The following is a 16300-nucleotide window of genomic DNA, read 5'->3' as shown; positions in this document are numbered from 1 at the left end:
CCTCTGTGGGGTGCTCCAGCAATGTTACCGTTTCTGAGCCTCTGTGCCTCGCCGCCTGCCCCCGTTCAGGTAGTGTGACCTGCAGAAAGCCTGGCAAAATCTGAGGTAACTGTGAGGTGCGGGTCCTCTGTGAGGAGGGAATTTCCTTTCCTTTTATTTATTTATTTATTTTTCAGTCGCTGTAGTTAGTTAGTAATTTGATAGATGAAGTTGCTTTCTGAGGGAGTAAATTTTTCTTCTGTAAGAAAAAAAAAAAAAGCCTAAAAGTTTTACAAACTGGTGTAGAACAGTCTGTGTGTTGAACATGTGAAACCTGAATATTGTGCAAATGTAACTGGGTGAGGAGACTTATACTGAATTAATAAAATGCTGATGTGTTCAGTTTTAGGAAGCTGAAATGTAGGTGATTGTTTTAGGATACAGTAAAGTCCCCCCCAAATGGTAGTTACCTGGAGTACAAGATGAAGAGTAATTTCCGATCCTTGCAGATACCATTGGTGGTAGGAGGTGAATAAATCAATACCTGGGACATTCTATCTTGGGAATCCTACGATCCGGGATAACTGCTAGTGTTTTAATACATTGCTGATGTGTTGGTAAAACCAACAGCGGAGTCCTGGCATGGCCAGAGCAGAGGCAGCCTCGGATGCTGGCCCCCACGGACGTGGGCGCTGGAGCCGCGTGCCGAGGTCGGCCGGGAGGCTGTGTCCGTCCCCGCTCGGCCGGTGACGCGTGACCCTGCGCCTGCTGCCAGGGGGTCCTGGCTGAGGGTGGCACCGCCGCGAGCCGCGGTCACATGCGGGGGCGGCCGTGCTGGGCACCCTGGTCACGCATGGGGTCGGCCGCGCAGCGGGGACGGTGCAGCAGGGCGTTGAGCATCTGGAGCCGCCGCTGAGGCTCCTGCCTGCGGCTCGGGCTGTTGGCCGCCTTCCCCGGCTCCGTTGGGAAGTTCTCGCAGTTTGGAAAGCCTGCCGTCCTGGATCTGTTTTGCTGTGAGCAGAGGCCGTGGTGCCACAGGCTGCGCTGCCGCCCTGGGGGAAGCTCCCGCGGATGGACCAGGGCAGCCCTTGCCTCTGGTCACACCAGCGTCGCGCGCGGCTCCTGCCCCCGGCAGCAAGGAGGCACTTGAGAAACCTGGGTTTGAGGGAGCCGGGGATGCGGCCAGGGGCTCTGCAGGCTTTTTCCGTAGTAAAAATCTTCACACAGACGACCGAGCTTGCTCATCTTCTGTGATGCGTTGATTTTTGCCATGGTGGGACCTTGGCTGTGAGGGGAATTAAAACATCTTTCCCCTGGGATAGTAACACCGTTCCCAAATGACGTATCAATTTCTACCCGGATATGACTAAGGTGGACAGGCCACCTAAAATCAGCTGGAAAAGGTGCCTTGCATACTGCAAGGTTCAATAAACAGCCGCTTGGTGCAGGTCAGCGCTGAGGTGCGTAGCGAAGGGGCAGACTTGTTTAAATGGTATTTGCCCATAGCGAGGGAAATCTGCGGGCCCGACTCGCTTGGTTTGAGGTCGGGAGGGGTTTCAGGGGGGCACAGCGCGTAGCCGCTCCGGGTAAGAGCTGGCCATCTCTGCGGGACACCCGGTGCTGCCGCAGCTCCTGCGCTCTGTCCTGGGGTGTCCTGGGTCCCTGCCCACATCGGAGATGGGCGGTGTTGGTGTGGGAGGAGGGCAGAGCGTCCCGGTCCCTTGGGCCGCCACGGCTCCGCTGGCCACTGCAGCGGCTTTACTGTTGCCCTGGGCGGGTGCGAGGGGTGTCTTGCTGGGGGGCAGCACCTGTCGCCCTCTGGGCGCGTTCTTGTTGCTCCCTGGGCCCGTGTCCTTCCAGCCGGAGATTCCATCCCCAGGCGGCGGGTGGCTCTCCCCGCAGACAGAGCCTCCGCGCTGCCTTAGCGCTTCCTGGCCTTTGAATATACCGGTGGAACGTGGCGACCCAGGGCAGACGTGCCCAGGGTGCCTCTGTGAACGGCACGGTGTGGCCTGCGCTGTCCCCCGCTGTGGCCGTGGCTTCGTGGCGCCGGTGCCCTGCTCCTCGCAGCCCAGCAGCGGCTTCGCAACAGCGCAAAGCGCCTGTGGTCAGCATAGCTCCCCAAGCTGTAACCTGCCCCAGCGCAGCGTGTGGGGCTGGGGACGCTGGAAGGGTCCTCGGTGCCTCCCCCGTCTCGCTCTCTGTCATCCCGGATCCACGGCACAAACGTGGCTAGGGAGAGCCGAGGTGCTGACCTAGAGGAGCCGCCTCCGCCGCGCGCAGCGCCCCAAGCCCTTGAACCTCTTGGGCTTGTAGGATCTCGAGGCCGTAGGATCTCGTACCAGGAGATCTGCTGGTGGTGGATGAGCTCCTTGGCCGTGCTGGTAACACCAGCAGGGGGTCAGCCGTGTTAGTCTTGACAAATCCTTTAGACATCACTGTAGGAGTCCTGTGTGTCCCCACTGTGGAGGAGATGCGGATGTTTCCATACAGCGAAAAGATAAGGTTAGTGTGGGAATCAATCCTGACCAACCTGTGGATCTTGGAGATTTTAAAGTGCTTTAGGGTGTATATGAATGGCTCAAGTTCAGTAGCAAAAGGTGAATTCAAAGTGAAACTTTGAATCTCAGTTTTAAAAGTGCATTATCCTCCTGCAGTGATTCTGGATTTAAGCTAGTGATGGGAGGATTAACTGGGATTTGGTGGATTGCTTCAGGACAGCTGCACTTTTCTGTACTGGTCAGTCAATTTTCACTCATTTTTTGGTAGCTGCTGTGGGAGTTGCATTCTGTGAAGGTAAAAAAGAGACTGAATTTTATCTTCCAACATGACTAAGACTTTTCTGAAAGCTTCCTGGTGTCCGTTTCTGACTGCTGGGGAGCCAAAGCAATGACTTTTCTTTTTAGTCCCTTTTTATGTGAATGAAATATTTGCAGTTCTACCATCAATTTGGGCAAAGATGACTTGTAAGAGCCCCTTTCCTGCAGGGCTAGTGTGAAGAGAGGTCATTGCTCCTGTTTTTAGGTGTGTCAAACCCATTGCTATTCCATGCATTAGCTTTTCAATTGAAAATATAATCTCTGTTTTAAAGCAAACAAGCTCTAACTGTATTAATAGTGAGGCTGAACGACCCTCTTCCAGCCCCCTGCGGGTGTGATGGGTCTGGGTGCATCTTAAGCTTCCAGGGGGCTGCGGCTCGGCATCCAGCCTCAGCTTTGGTACCTTCCTGGCACACTCATTCCTACTGATGACGTTTGTTTCTGCCTTTGTGCCGGCAGGTTTAGGTTGGCTTGCAGCGTAGAGGCACTATGTACTCGGAGTGGAGATCTCTGCACCTTGTCCTTCAGAATGAGCAGGGCAGCACGAGCGTGCTGCACAGCTACCCCGAGAGCGTGGGCAGGGAGGTGGCGAACGCCGTGGTGCGGCCCCTGGGGCAGGCCCTGGCCTTGGCCGCCAGCGAGAGCCTCCTCAAGACGGACAAGGAGGTGAGTGCGCTCCCGTCGACTGTGGCGATTCCTTCCTGCGCTTGTGGCCGCTTAATGGTCTTCCTATGGATTCGCTTCCTGAAAAATAATCCGTTTAATAGGCATTTGGAAGTGCACTGTGTTAGGTTAGTAATCCGTATAAGTAACAGTGGGATTTATGCTCAAATAGCAAGTGGCTTGCAGTGTTTATCTAAGCTCCTATATGAGCATGTTTAGCCTGAAGTTTAAAAAAATAAATAAATTTCAGGAATTTAGTTTTCTTGAAATTTGCTCCAAGTTGTCTGACTACAATTTTGACTAAACAGCTTCAGGTTTCACGGTAGCTTATTTGCAATCTTTGTAACACCTTGGTAGTGTGTAAAAACACTCAGGTCTGTCATGAGTCTATAACTCATGTATATGTCAAATTGGAATCCGTTCTAATGCAACAAAATAATAATAAAAATAGCTGGGTAGTAAATGCAAGGTGTGTTAACCACTGGTCACCCACTAAGATAGATGTTTAATGGCCTTGCTTTGTGTTTCGTTCAGGTGAAATGGACTATGGAGGTGGTTTGCTATGGACTGACCCTCCCTCTGGACGGCGATACTGTGAAATACTGTGTCGATGTATATACGGATTGGATTATGGCTCTTGTGTTACCTAAGGACTCCATTCCTTTACCAGTTATTAAGGAACCAAACCTTTATGTTCAAAGCATTCTCAAACATCTCCAAAACCTCTTTGTACCAAGGTGAGTATCGGGTTGGTGCTAATGGTGGGAAGGAGGGTGGGCAATTAGTGCTGTTGTCAGCTGGTGCCCTGGAGAGGCCTCACTGAGCCTTGCACACCTGATTAAATCAAGAGTGCAATTATTGCAACTTGAGATTAAGAGGTAGGTGTCCTCTCCACGCATGTCTTGTAGTTGTCAGTAGCAAGTCTGGCAGTTGCTGCTGTGTTTAGATAACTAATTCGGGATCCTGGATAGCCTTACATGTTTGCTGTTCAGAGGACTTGGAGAGCGCTCTCTGTTAGGTGACCAGAGGTTGGAAGGAGACAGTAGCATCACTGAGCGCTTGGTACTGCTCAAAGCTAACAACTAAACACACATGATGGCAATTCAGTGCTCTGCCCAAGAAGGGACTGCGTTTCTGATGTGATCCGGCAGTCAGGCTGCTTGCTTCTCTCTGCTGTTCAAACAGGCAAAATTACATTGGCCACGTGTCGTCACCAGTAGCTTTTAAAGGACGCCACAGCGAAGGGCTTGCTATCTGACACCCTGATGTGGTGCTGACCATCAGTGGATGGTGGTTTGGAAGGTGCATCTTGCACAGACAATTGTATGTCAGAGTTCTCCAGGAACACTTCATTCGAAGTCTGAAAAGTTTTCCCTGCTGCTGTGGAGCACACAGATATTGGATAAGGAGGAGGAGATGGCCCTCTGCAATGGTACTTCAATAATAGGGAATACTTCGAATCAGTGGGGGGTTTTTTTTTTTTTTTTTACAGATCTGTAAGAACCAGCTCATCTGCCTTAAAGAAGTCATAATTCTGTATCACTGAGTGACCTTCAGAGTGCTCTGCTGCACTTGTCCTGCCTAGTATCCCCCCCGGGCAGTGTTAATGAAGAGCTTTCTGAATAGTAATTCATACAGATTAGGTGGTTGCTGCTGCTTATTCACATAACTCTCACTTTAGAGTAAAGTCAGAACAAAATATCCTCCAAGGCTTTTCAAGAGAGCAAAATACAAACCAGTCACCGAGGAGAGGAGGAGGAAGAACAGACAGACACTTCCCCATCCTGCCTTTCTACCTCTAGCTTCATGGCCACAGCAGTGAGAATGTTTGGGCTGAGCCTTAGTGGGGCTTATGCAGTTAGTACAAAGCCTCTTCAGATGCCTGGGTGTCTTTATGGACCTTACCCATGAAGATCCCGCTCTCTTCTTGCTTTTATGTTCTTGATTCTTGTATCTGAGATCAGCTTCTCTGTGTGGTGTGACAACTCTTACGTTCCTGAAGGTAATCAGCAATAAATGAGCGTGAAGACCTGGAAAACAGTAGTATCTAAATATGATTTTTTTTTTTTTTTTCTTTCCATCTAAAATAAAAGTTAGAGAAAATGGAAGAGAGTTTGGGTCTCTATTAGAGTAATCTTACAGGTCGCTTATTGGGCACATGTTGATCTCTGAGCTTATTTTCACACACAAATACTTAATAGTCTTGCACAGAGAAGGTTGATGCACATTGAACTTGCCTGAATTTTAGGCATTGCTTGCAAAGAGCAGCTGCTACTTGTTCTAAATGCAAGATAGTTTAACTGCAGCTATTCCATATTTTACATCCAGCAGCAGAGGCTACTGCTGATGGTGCTTGCTGGTATAAAGCTGTCGTGCAGAGAAGTCTTAAAGGAAAGCTCAAGTAGAAGTTCCAGGTACTGTCATGTTAAGGCAGAGTCCAAATCAAAGGCAGCCTGTTTTATTGATATGAAAATACTATTGATAAATAGGCAACCTGGTGAAGAGAACTCTCTGCAGAATGACTGACCTGCTTGATCTGCTACAGCACTTAGCACATGCAGGCTGCTGTCGAAACGCTTTACCGCGTGGTACTCTAGAGCACCGACTCTTCACTAGTGCATTAAATAGTTCTTGACTTCTTCTGTCAGAGGCCACATTAGCAGGCACTTAAGTAGTCCCGTTCCTTGCATGTTGTTGGCAGAAGCTACTGTTATACCTTTCTTTCCCTACTTATTTAATTTGATGCCAGATAGTAGACTGAACCTGATACATTTTGAAGGAAATAATAAACATTCAGGCCCAGCGAGGGATGGAAAATCCTGGTACCTCAAAAACATGTAACAGGTTCCTTCCTGTTGTTCTTCCTGAAGATCCTTGTACGTGCCTAAGACGCTGTTTTCATGGCTGTTGTTTGCCGCCCGGGCTGTTTAAGTCACTATTCTCTTTTCAAGAAATAGGTGTGAATTTCTCTTCCATACACCTGTGTGGAGATTTCAGTCCAGCAAGAGAAAATGGACTATGATAAAGCAGGCAGGAGAGGAAGGCACAAGTACTTCCTGACTGTGCGTGATGGATGCAGGTTTCTTGTGGTGGAGGTGGAAGCCCATAGAACATGTGCACAGGAGCTCCTGCTGCAGCCGTCGTTCAGGCATCTCTTGCAAGAGCGTCTCCTAACAGGAGCCAAATTAAAATACTACCAGTATTTTAATACACTAAGCATTTATTAGGCTGTGTCATGGGGGATGTTGTAGAGGGTTCCTAGAAATGATGTAGCTGTTAGTTCCTCATCCTTGTTCTTTAAGTGTGGTTAAAGAACTTTAAGTGTGGTTAAGAGCTGCAGTGAGAGCCTCAGTCCAGGGCTGAGCAGTTGGAAGGCCTCAGATGGTGTCAAAAAGCCTCAAAGGAGCAGTTCAAACCCAAATAATATCTGAAGAAACAGTCACGGAATAAATTGCTCTACACCTCACTGTAGTTTGAATGCTCAACTAAAGCAACACGCCCAGTCACTGAGAAAGGTGTAGCTGAAAAATGAGGACACTGCAGAGTAAGAGCGAGTCGAGCTTCCTTCTGTTACCTGCTGCCTGGAGAGAGTGCTGGTGTCCTTCGCTCCAGCACGGACCTCCCGGGCCCCTAACCAAAGTGACGCTTCCTCCTGGGGTGGCCGAGTAGCCTTCAAGCCATCCTCGTGCTCCTGTCTCCTGTCATATAGAGGAACGGAGAGCCCTGCTGCTTGCTTGGTGGCTGCTGCTGGGAGATCAGCCTTCAGTGCCACAGCTGCTTGTCTGAAAGGTGGAAAATGTGAAAATCCTCCTCCTTCCCCTGGCCGAGATGCTCTGCAAGCAGAATGGGGAGGCTGAGACATGAACTTGGCACCCGGGTAGTTAGCACTGCTGATAGGTGTGGAGTCCCCTGGGACTCAATGTAATATAAGTATAAGACTGTCCAAGTCTAATAAACCTTAACTTTTTTTGCTTTGGTAAGGACTTCTGAGTTAAATAAGCAATAGGAGGATTTCCAAGGTTTCATGGGAGTTTGGGAACCAAAAGACCAAGCTCTGTAGAAATTCTAAGATATGACTGTAAAATGCTGGAAATGAAGTTACTGTTGGTGTGATTTTAGGGGAAAAAGTTACTGGTAGATGGAGGCTTTGAAGTTGCTTTAGTAACAGAAGTAACTCCTTAGTTCTCTTGCATGTGGAGCACCTTACATGTGAGTCTCTTTTGTATAGTTTCACTTAACTGCTAGGGGAGTAAGTTGTGAAATAGCTTTCAAACTTAGGAGAATGAAAATTAAGACTGTCCTTTGCTAAAGTATTTGCCCTGGTTGTTTCTCTGAGAAAAAAATAGGCTAAAACCGGGACAGGGCTTGTTTGTTGTGAACTTTGGCCTGTCCGTTAGGATGTAGCCTTCAGATATAGGCATGGCCTATAGGATATGACTGAGCAACCTGCCGAAACCCAGGACTGTTGCTTCGGAGCGCCGCACGCAGGAATAGTCCCCTGTCTGTTTTTCCCTCCCGTCAGCAGGTGAGGAGGGATGAGGAAGCAGCGGCACCCTGAGGGCCTGGGGCCGCTGGTGCCCACCTCCGCTCCTTGAACTCCCTGGCAGCCCTGGTTTTGCTTCCCTCTGTCCTGGACTGCTGCTCACACCAGTTCGCGTTAATAGTTGGTCTTTATTTGCTCTAGTATTTATTTGCTCTAGTGCTTATTCTGCCTTGTCTGAACTCACGGCTTGGGTGAAAACCTGCCGCTCATGGGCACAGGAGACCGCCCTGAGCAACTCAGCTCTGATAAAGTATATGTGGTGGTTACTGGAGAACAACTTAATGCTAGCAGCTTGTTCCCTCCCTGTCCCTTCTCCTTTCATTTGATATTCCTATTTAACCCTTTTTAAACTTTTTTTTAACCTTTTTTATTCCTTTTTTAATGCAAGGGATTTGGCGTACAAGGTGAATCCATGCTTCAAACTGAAAAGAGCACTGAGAAGAAGTTAAACTAGTTTGCCAGCAGCACTTTTTTTTTTCTAATTTCAGCATTTCCTTTTGTTGAGACATCACTAATTGTGTGTCTCAACAAAACTTCATTTTAACTTTGGTTTAAGATGCATTCTTCTGGAGAAACGCTTTGTATTTTCTCTATTTGAAACGCCCATTTTGCGCTGGGACGTTGCATGTCAGGTAATGAGCGTTAGGGAGCTCTCGTACCCGTTAAGGCAGACCTAGGATGCTTAGAAGCAGCTGGGCTCACGCTCTTTGCTCTTGTTCCATGGTGTTGTTCTCCCTGGTAAATGCTCCCAGTCCAGCTCGGCATGTGCATCACACTGTGCTGCTTTGACTTGCTTTTTAGACTCACGTGGAGTGTTGTTCTTCTCTTGTAGGCCAGACCCCGGGTCTAGCCAGATCAGGCTGTGCTTGCAAGTGTTGAAAGCTGTCCAGAAACTGGCTCGTGAATCCACAATTATGGCAAGAGAAACCTGGGAGGTTTTGCTATTATTTCTTCTTCAGATTAATGACACTCTTCTAGCAGCTCCGACGGTGCAAGGTTTGTGTTCAACTTTGTTTTGCTTCTACTACGGGGAGAAACTTCAGCTCTGCTTGCTGTTGAGCTGCCTGATGGGGGAAACCTCTTAAATGCTTTGGGTAGCCACGAGAGAGCAATGGCTCCTTCCTAATTCTGCTGCTCCACTCTGAAATGAAGCAGTATCCAAAAAGATGGAGTGCTTTGGAACTGGCCCTGTTCCCCAAACTGTGTTTCAGTGAAACAGGGGGCTGTGTACGTGAAACAGCACATGAAGACGGGTTTCAGGTCACCTTGTTTCCTGTCTGTCACACTGAAACGTGTACCTTGGTACTGGGTGCAGCTATCAGAAAACACTGTTGTTAGGAGATACTCAACATTTATTTGTATATTTATAAATAAATATGATATCGAGTGTGCTGTGCATTGGCGTACCATTTAGCTACAGTTAGTAGCTGAAATCACACTCTCGCATATATGTGGTTGGGCTTTATATATAATTTTGGTCTTGTAAAAAGCTTAATTGACTACAGGAAGTAATCAGGAATCATTCTTGAAAATGAAGAGAATTTTAAAGCTATTTTTGCAGTTATCACTTAAACGGAATCCTAAATAGACGAGGTGTAACCGTGGCAGTTGTGAGGTTGTGCCAGACGCGACGGGCGCTGGGAGGGAGGCCGGAGGGGTGCAGCGAGGCTGCTCACCGGGCTCGCTGTGTCTCTGCCCAAGGTGGCATTGCGGAGAGCCTGGCGGAGAGGCTCATCGGCGTGCTCTTCGAGGTGTGGCTGCTGGCCTGCGCGCGCTGCTTTCCAACGCCACCCTACTGGAAAACCGCCAAGGAGATGGTGGCCAACTGGCGGCATCACCCTGCCGTCGTGGAGCAGTGGAGCAAGGTTATCTGTGCCCTCACGTCCAGGTAGGAGAAATCCCGCAGGGATAAGCGTGTGCCCATGGCGATGATGGGCGCCGCTCGTTTCCCCTGGCTTTTGCTTGTTCGTGGAGCACACAGTGCTCACTCCAAAAGTGAGTGAGCGGAACAAGTGCATGATCAGAGGGACCTCACTAGCATTCCTGCTTTCTGCTACGCATGCGTGCACGTGTCTTCATTTCACAAACGAACAGTTTAAACGGTTGGTTTGTTTTTGTATAAACTCAGCATCTCTCCGACATTTAAAACTTCACAGTATGAGTCTATTACTCTCCATCGTTGTGACTTTTTCATCCTGTACTGCTTAATGAGGTTTATTTTAACTCAGTCCAAGGTTTTTACTTTTGAGGTACGTGTTAAAGTACCAAGTGCGGATAGACTTTCCACTTTATGCTGCTTGCTATACCTGTGAGGAAATAAAGCTGCAGCACAAGTTCTGTGTGTTTCCCACGCTGCTTCTTTAGCTATTTTTATCCCGTTAGATGTAGCATTGCATAACAGCAAATATTCATGATTCACTGATCTGAAAAGAACAGCTGTGTCTCAGAGCATGTGTTGGTGTTCTGCTCCACGCTCCCTGTGCCCACATTTCGTCTCAACTGTTGACTACAAGTTTTTGTTCTGTTTATGCACAGTAACCTGCAGGTTTTCTGCCTATTTTCCTTAGTCAGCTTTTCCTCTACGTAGTAATGTTCTTTTGCATGTAGTATATAAGAAGGGAGGCTCCTTTGATGTTAAGTTTAAGTTAGTGCTCTTTGAGACTGCGTGCCTGGTTCTTCAGCGGAGCTCCAACTTCAGACACTTAACGTGCCGTTTTCTGAGTTGGTGGTTAGCAATAAGCTGAGAGCAAGCTTTTCAGCTTGAAATCGTATAGAAGTTATTTATTTGGGAGCTGATACACTTAAGAAGTGTTAAAATCCATATCCAGGCGGGTGCGACTTCACGGCAGAATAAAACCAATGTCTTCCCCGTGTGCTTACCTATATATAGATACCTCTTTTACCAAAATTACTTCTCTACCAAAGCATTGGGTGCTTTGCCCCTGCTCCAGGTGGTCTCCCGTTTGGGGATCTTTAGCATTATCTGAGTACCAGTGGCTGTGGTGCCCAGGGTTTGAGGGGGGACAAATCTTCAAGAGAAGAGAAGCAGCAATTTGACCTCCTCAGGTCTTGGTCTAGGAGCGAGCCACGGGCTGGGGTTCTCCACCCCGCTGCCCCGTCAGCAATGCCGTGAGCCCCCCCTGTAAATTAGGGGTCGTGCAGAGCTCTGTAATGGGCATTGGCAGCTGGGCCCTTCCTTGTCCGTTCCAGGCAACTCGGTTTAGAGAAAGAAGGGATTCCTGAAGCAAGAAATAAGACTGACACTGCCGTTAGGCTAGGGAGAGACCAAAACCAGTTTCTGGGGATGTCGGGAGCCTCAGCAGGCCCAGCTTGCCTTTCTTCCTTGTGGAATACCAAGGTGGTGCTGATCAGGGAAACTTAGGCGTGAAATCGGGGTTGTACAAGACAGCAGTGGGTCGTGAGTGACGGGTGAGGTATCTGGAGCAGCTCTAGGGAGGGATTGCGGCTCCCTTATGGAGCTGCCAGCCTGGCCGTGCTGCCCTGCCGTGAGGGGAAGGGAAGGGCGGCCCTTCCCGGCGGCCCTTCCCTGCCCTCCCTGCCGCGGGGCCGGGCGCGCGTCCGCCGAGGCCTGCGACACGGCCGCTTGGAGCTCGTGGGGTGGCCGTGCTGGGCGCTGGCTCGAGGCCCGTGGGCGTGGGCTGCGTTAGTGGAAGCGTTTCCCTTCGCGGGTGTCTCTCGGGCGTTGTGGGCAGCTCTGTCGGTGGGTCATGCGCCGGGCGCGCGGCGCCACCGAGCACGGAGCGCAGGGCGAGCTCTGGTCCTGCTCCAAGGCATCAGCTTCTCAAAGACTGAGGGGGACAAAACCATTGCGTAATTGGAGATAAAACCTAGGGAAAGTTGGGAAAGTGAGCAAAAAGTCAGGAAGGCTTAGCCTGGCACGGTGTTGCTTTTGTGCTCGGTGACAGGCTGCAGACTTCCCCAAGACCCAAACGCATGCTTAAATTTTGAGGTGTGTTCACTGAACGACAGGTCTCTCTGACTTGCTCCTAGGTTGCTGCGTTTTACATACGGGCCTTCGTTCCCTCCGTTTAAAATCCCGGATGAAGATGCAGGTCTGATTCCTCCAGAGATGGATAATGAGTGCGTTGCACAAACTTGGTTTCGCTTTTTACATATGCTGAGGTATTGTAATCACAGCCATACGTTGTTCATGTTCTTGAGTTGTTTTATAAGCTTCCATTACACACATATGTATTTTTATCTGGAGACTGGTGTCATTAAGTACTCAAATAGCGTAGAGCTTGAGACACTTGTGATAGCAGCCTGCAGCAGCCCAGGGCAAGGCTGTGAGTGAGGGTTGTTCAGACTTGGGGACCTTTTTGGAAAAAAAGAAATGGTTCATTTAATGAAAATACATATATTTATAGTTTGTAGCTATTAGGCCTTTTGGAGGATCTTAAAAATAAAGACTTCAATACAGTTCTCTTTCTTTGAGACAGCAAACAGGAAAAGCAGAACAATAGCACTGTGATCTGTATGCTGCCTCCACGTACTTGCCAAGTCATTAAAGTTAACCTACCAGAGGTTATTTTTAGAGTGGGTGTATGACTTTGTTTTTATGAAGAGAACTATATAATTAATTTTAAAATACATGTTTTTTTCTTTCCCTGTTAAGTATATAACAAAACCAAGTAACTTTGCTTTTTTAGGCTTCTTTGAAAATGCGTCAGTTTAATGTTCTGGCCATACAGAGCATTATGTTATGTTATTTTATTTTTTTTTTTAGCATAAATCATTTTTAGTAATTAGTAATGAAAGTTAACCAAATGTTAGATTGCTTAAAGTCTACTACTTTTCATTAGCTAAAAATCTGTTCTTTATCTCCATTTGTGATAGTAGTGTCACAAGTGTCATACCCTTCAAATCTGGCCTTGCTGTTTCAGGATTTGTACTGGCCAGAAACAAGAGCTCAAGATTTACATCCCCTGCCCTTACACTTTGTGATCATTTTTTACTGACGATATTTGTTTCAGTGCTAACCCTTTTAGAAGGCACATTTTTAACCATGTTAGTACCCCTTGAGAACTGCGTTCAAAAGACTCTTATGCAGTTAATATTATTGCAGCTGCGGTGCTGTTCTGTGTAGTGCATTCTCTGGTTCACTGGGTTGATTGATAAGATTATTAAGCCTATTTGGGTAATGTTTAAAATGAAGGCCTGCCAACAGAGAAAATGGACATTTTAATATCATTTGTGATAAAGTAATAGCTTAAAAAATACAGAACATGCTAGTATAATAACACTGCCCCTGCAGTTATGTTATATTAGGTGCTCCCTTTTGTTGCTGTTTGTTTAAATATGTCTAAAATCAGTGTATCTTTAAGCACTTTAAACAATTCTTAACCTTCTAACAGTTATTATTCTTAAGCTGACTAAAATGTGTTTTGCTCTCTTCTGTGTGCGCAGTAATCCTGTGGATTTGAGTAACCCAGCCATTATTAGCTCTACCCCCAAATTTCAGGAGCAGTTCCTGAATGTGAGTGGAATGACTCAAGAACTGAATCAGTACCCCTGCCTTAAACATCTGCCTCAAATCTTCTTTCGTGCCATGCGTGGGATCAGCTGCTTAGTGGACGCGTTCTTAGGTAACACCTTTTGCCTTGTCTGTGGATAGCTGGGAACAGTGACCTGATTCCTGTTTTATTCTTTTAGAATCTGGATTCTTCAGCAACACAGATGTAACAGTCTAATTTTTCCCTTGCAAGTATATCATGGGATCAACAGAGAAAGAATCTAAAATCACTTTTGAATGGCCAGAATTCTAAGTAAATTGCCATTAAATTATATATCTCTAGATGTGTATAAAGTCTAAATTAAAACTGGACATCCTCTTTTCCCAAATGACATTTATTTCTCTCTACACCACAGTGCAGGTTTTAGACTTTTAGCATGCTGTGAACATTGACAACTCTATTTATAAACTTGGTGGCAGCACTTGTTGCTATAAGATATTGATTCTTGATTGGCATCTTTAGATATTTATGCTGCAGGTACCAGTTGCACTTAACTCTGGATTAATGGGTGACGAGTGCTACTGAGAAGGAAAGATGTGTTACTTGCTGTCTGCTGGTAATTGAGTAGTGTAAATGTCACTCAAGGATAAAGTAGATTTAAGCACAGGCTGCTAATTTTTAAATAATATGATATAGCACTGGGAGGCTGTGGTTGTACTAAGGTTGTATTCTTAGTGTGCCTCAAGCTTATGCAAGCTTTAGAGGTAACAAACTCCTGCAGCCTCTCAAGAACTGACCGTCTCCTGCTGCTTTTTGGATTAATTATATGCAAACAAATGTTATCATCTGCCAGAAAGGTAAATTGATATGAGACTGCAGACGACTTGAGCAGAAACATAAACCAAGTTCAGAAAAAGGTTTGTTGCAAAATCAGACTGTCAGGTTTTACTTTTCTTTTTTAATTTGAAAAACCTGAGTAGTTCAGTCCCTTTTAAAAAAAAAGCACCCCAAGACCCTCCTGTCTCCCTGAAATTGTAAGATACTTTTTGTTGGAAGTACATGCTGTGTTGCTGTAAAAAATATTGCAAGGAAAAAGGATTGCTATTTTATTCTTCATTGAAAAAAAAATATGGTTCTTACAGACATGTTGAAACTGTTACTTAGACTGTGATAGTGAATCTTGAAACCTCCCCTGTACTTCTTCCCAATGTCTTGCCACCAGTTTTAAAGACTTGAATAATCGCTTATTACTGATGCCAGATAGGAGATTTCAAAATATTCTTGAATAATAGTGGAGTTTATGAAAGGAGGGTGGTATAGTAGTCATAAGGAGTGGAAAGTTATTTTGCTCTGAGGGGCTAAAATGTAAAACTTTTTTTTGTGAGCAAATCATTGAAGCATCCCGTTGTCGTAGATAGATGTGCAGTGCCCTATATTATCTTTTCTTCATGTTATACAGTCAGCCCCCTACTTGGGCTCAGGTTCTAACTGACCCCATATTTTAATTAAACTGCAAAAAATGTGGAAGGAGTAATACTAGCAAAGGTAATATTAAGGCTAAAATACGAGGTGCACAGAAGGGGATGGCTCACACATGTATGTGAAGAGCAAGCGAATGAAGATCGTGGAGACGCTTCCTTGTTGGATTCCTGCTCAGATCTGGCTGGAGTAGCTTCCAGGGAAAACCTGTGCCCCTTTGGGCCAGGGGTTTCGAAACCATGGGCACAATACAGGTCACTCTATGGTTTTAATTGAAAACATTATGATCTATTTTAACTGAAAGCAGGCTAAAATACAGAATAAAAACTTCCATAGAGGCATGAATCAAGGGTGTCTGGTTTTTGATAAAAAAGGGCAAGCATCTGTGCTCTTCCTCGAGGATTCTGATGTTAACTGTACTCGTGTTCCTTAAAACTGGAGTTGTAGGTGCAGAAAGGGTTTTCCCTTGGGCAAACTGACAGGAGTAGCAGCAATCCGTATCTCCTTCCTCACGTCAGCCACCGGCAGAGACCTTCAGGTTTCTCTCTTTCCCAAACTCCCTGGAGTCGTTAGGGTGGCCTGACCGTAACGAGGCTCTGCGTTCTCCGACGTCCAGGGGAGAGCGACCCTTCCTGCGCAGCATCCTTGCCTCCGGAATTGCCTAAGAACTAGTTTAGTCAGACATTAAAGATGATCTCAAGATAAACGTGAGCAACATGTGGCGTGACTTTGCTACAACCACCTCCTTGTCGCTCTCTCCAGCTCTGCCAAATCCTCTTTCTGCAGGTGGAAAATCTCCTGCAGTGAAACAGTAAAAAATGGAGCTTGCTGTAAGGTTTCCTCTGGGAATATCTAAAAACTATTTAACAGTTTTTAAAAGCTATTAGATATAGCAGGTATGGAGGAGCAGCACGCTATGGCCAAGAACCTTGTGGAAGTGCCCTTGGTAACGAGCAGTGTCAGTTTGTAAATTTGCCCTCTCTGGAGTCTCCATCCGATTGCCTGCGCCTCCGTTGGCAGGAGGTGGTGACCCGAGCAGTGGGCACCAGTGCTGGTGGTCACTGACATGGGATGGAAGGGATTTGTGGCTGCAGATTTTGCAGGGAGAGATTCTGAGTTAACTGCTCCTGATTCTGGGACTGGGCAGAGCAGCTTTCCAGGCCCTGCAAGTGTTTCCCCAGTTTTACAAGATGACAACTGATCTGATGCGCTGCTACTGTCAGGAAATTCCGCCTTGCCCTGCTTTCTTGCCCCTTGCCCTGTAGGGCTGGGCTGTTCGGGGAGCTGATCTGCCGACGTGTCGTGAGGCTGCTGGGCTCCGTGGCAGCCGAGCGAGCTGCGGT

At 47.0% G+C, this 16300-nt stretch overlaps 1 protein-coding gene across 3 annotated transcripts in view; it reads left to right on the top strand.

Annotated features, from left to right (window-relative positions):
* The first annotated feature begins 3242 nt into the window (after positions 1–3242).
* Positions 3243–16300, top strand: part of RALGAPB (Ral GTPase activating protein non-catalytic beta subunit) — a 52107-nt gene continuing 39049 nt past the window's right edge. For all 3 annotated transcript variants that reach the window (XM_026037306.1, XM_026037307.1, XM_026037305.1), the window contains exons 1-6: positions 3243–3464; positions 3996–4198; positions 8837–9000; positions 9706–9892; positions 12016–12147; positions 13432–13610. In XM_026037306.1, the coding sequence (XP_025893091.1) occupies positions 3288–3464; positions 3996–4198; positions 8837–9000; positions 9706–9892; positions 12016–12147; positions 13432–13610 (1042 nt within the window). In that variant the 5' untranslated portion in view covers positions 3243–3287. The remainder of the gene's footprint in view (positions 3465–3995; positions 4199–8836; positions 9001–9705; positions 9893–12015; positions 12148–13431; positions 13611–16300) is intronic.

This window comes from Nothoprocta perdicaria, unplaced genomic scaffold (assembly GCF_003342845.1).
Source record: "Nothoprocta perdicaria isolate Ctin4 unplaced genomic scaffold, notPer1 scaffold_196, whole genome shotgun sequence".
Taxonomy (NCBI): domain Eukaryota; kingdom Metazoa; phylum Chordata; class Aves; order Tinamiformes; family Tinamidae; genus Nothoprocta; species Nothoprocta perdicaria.
This window is presented reverse-complemented; position numbering and strand designations above follow the sequence as displayed.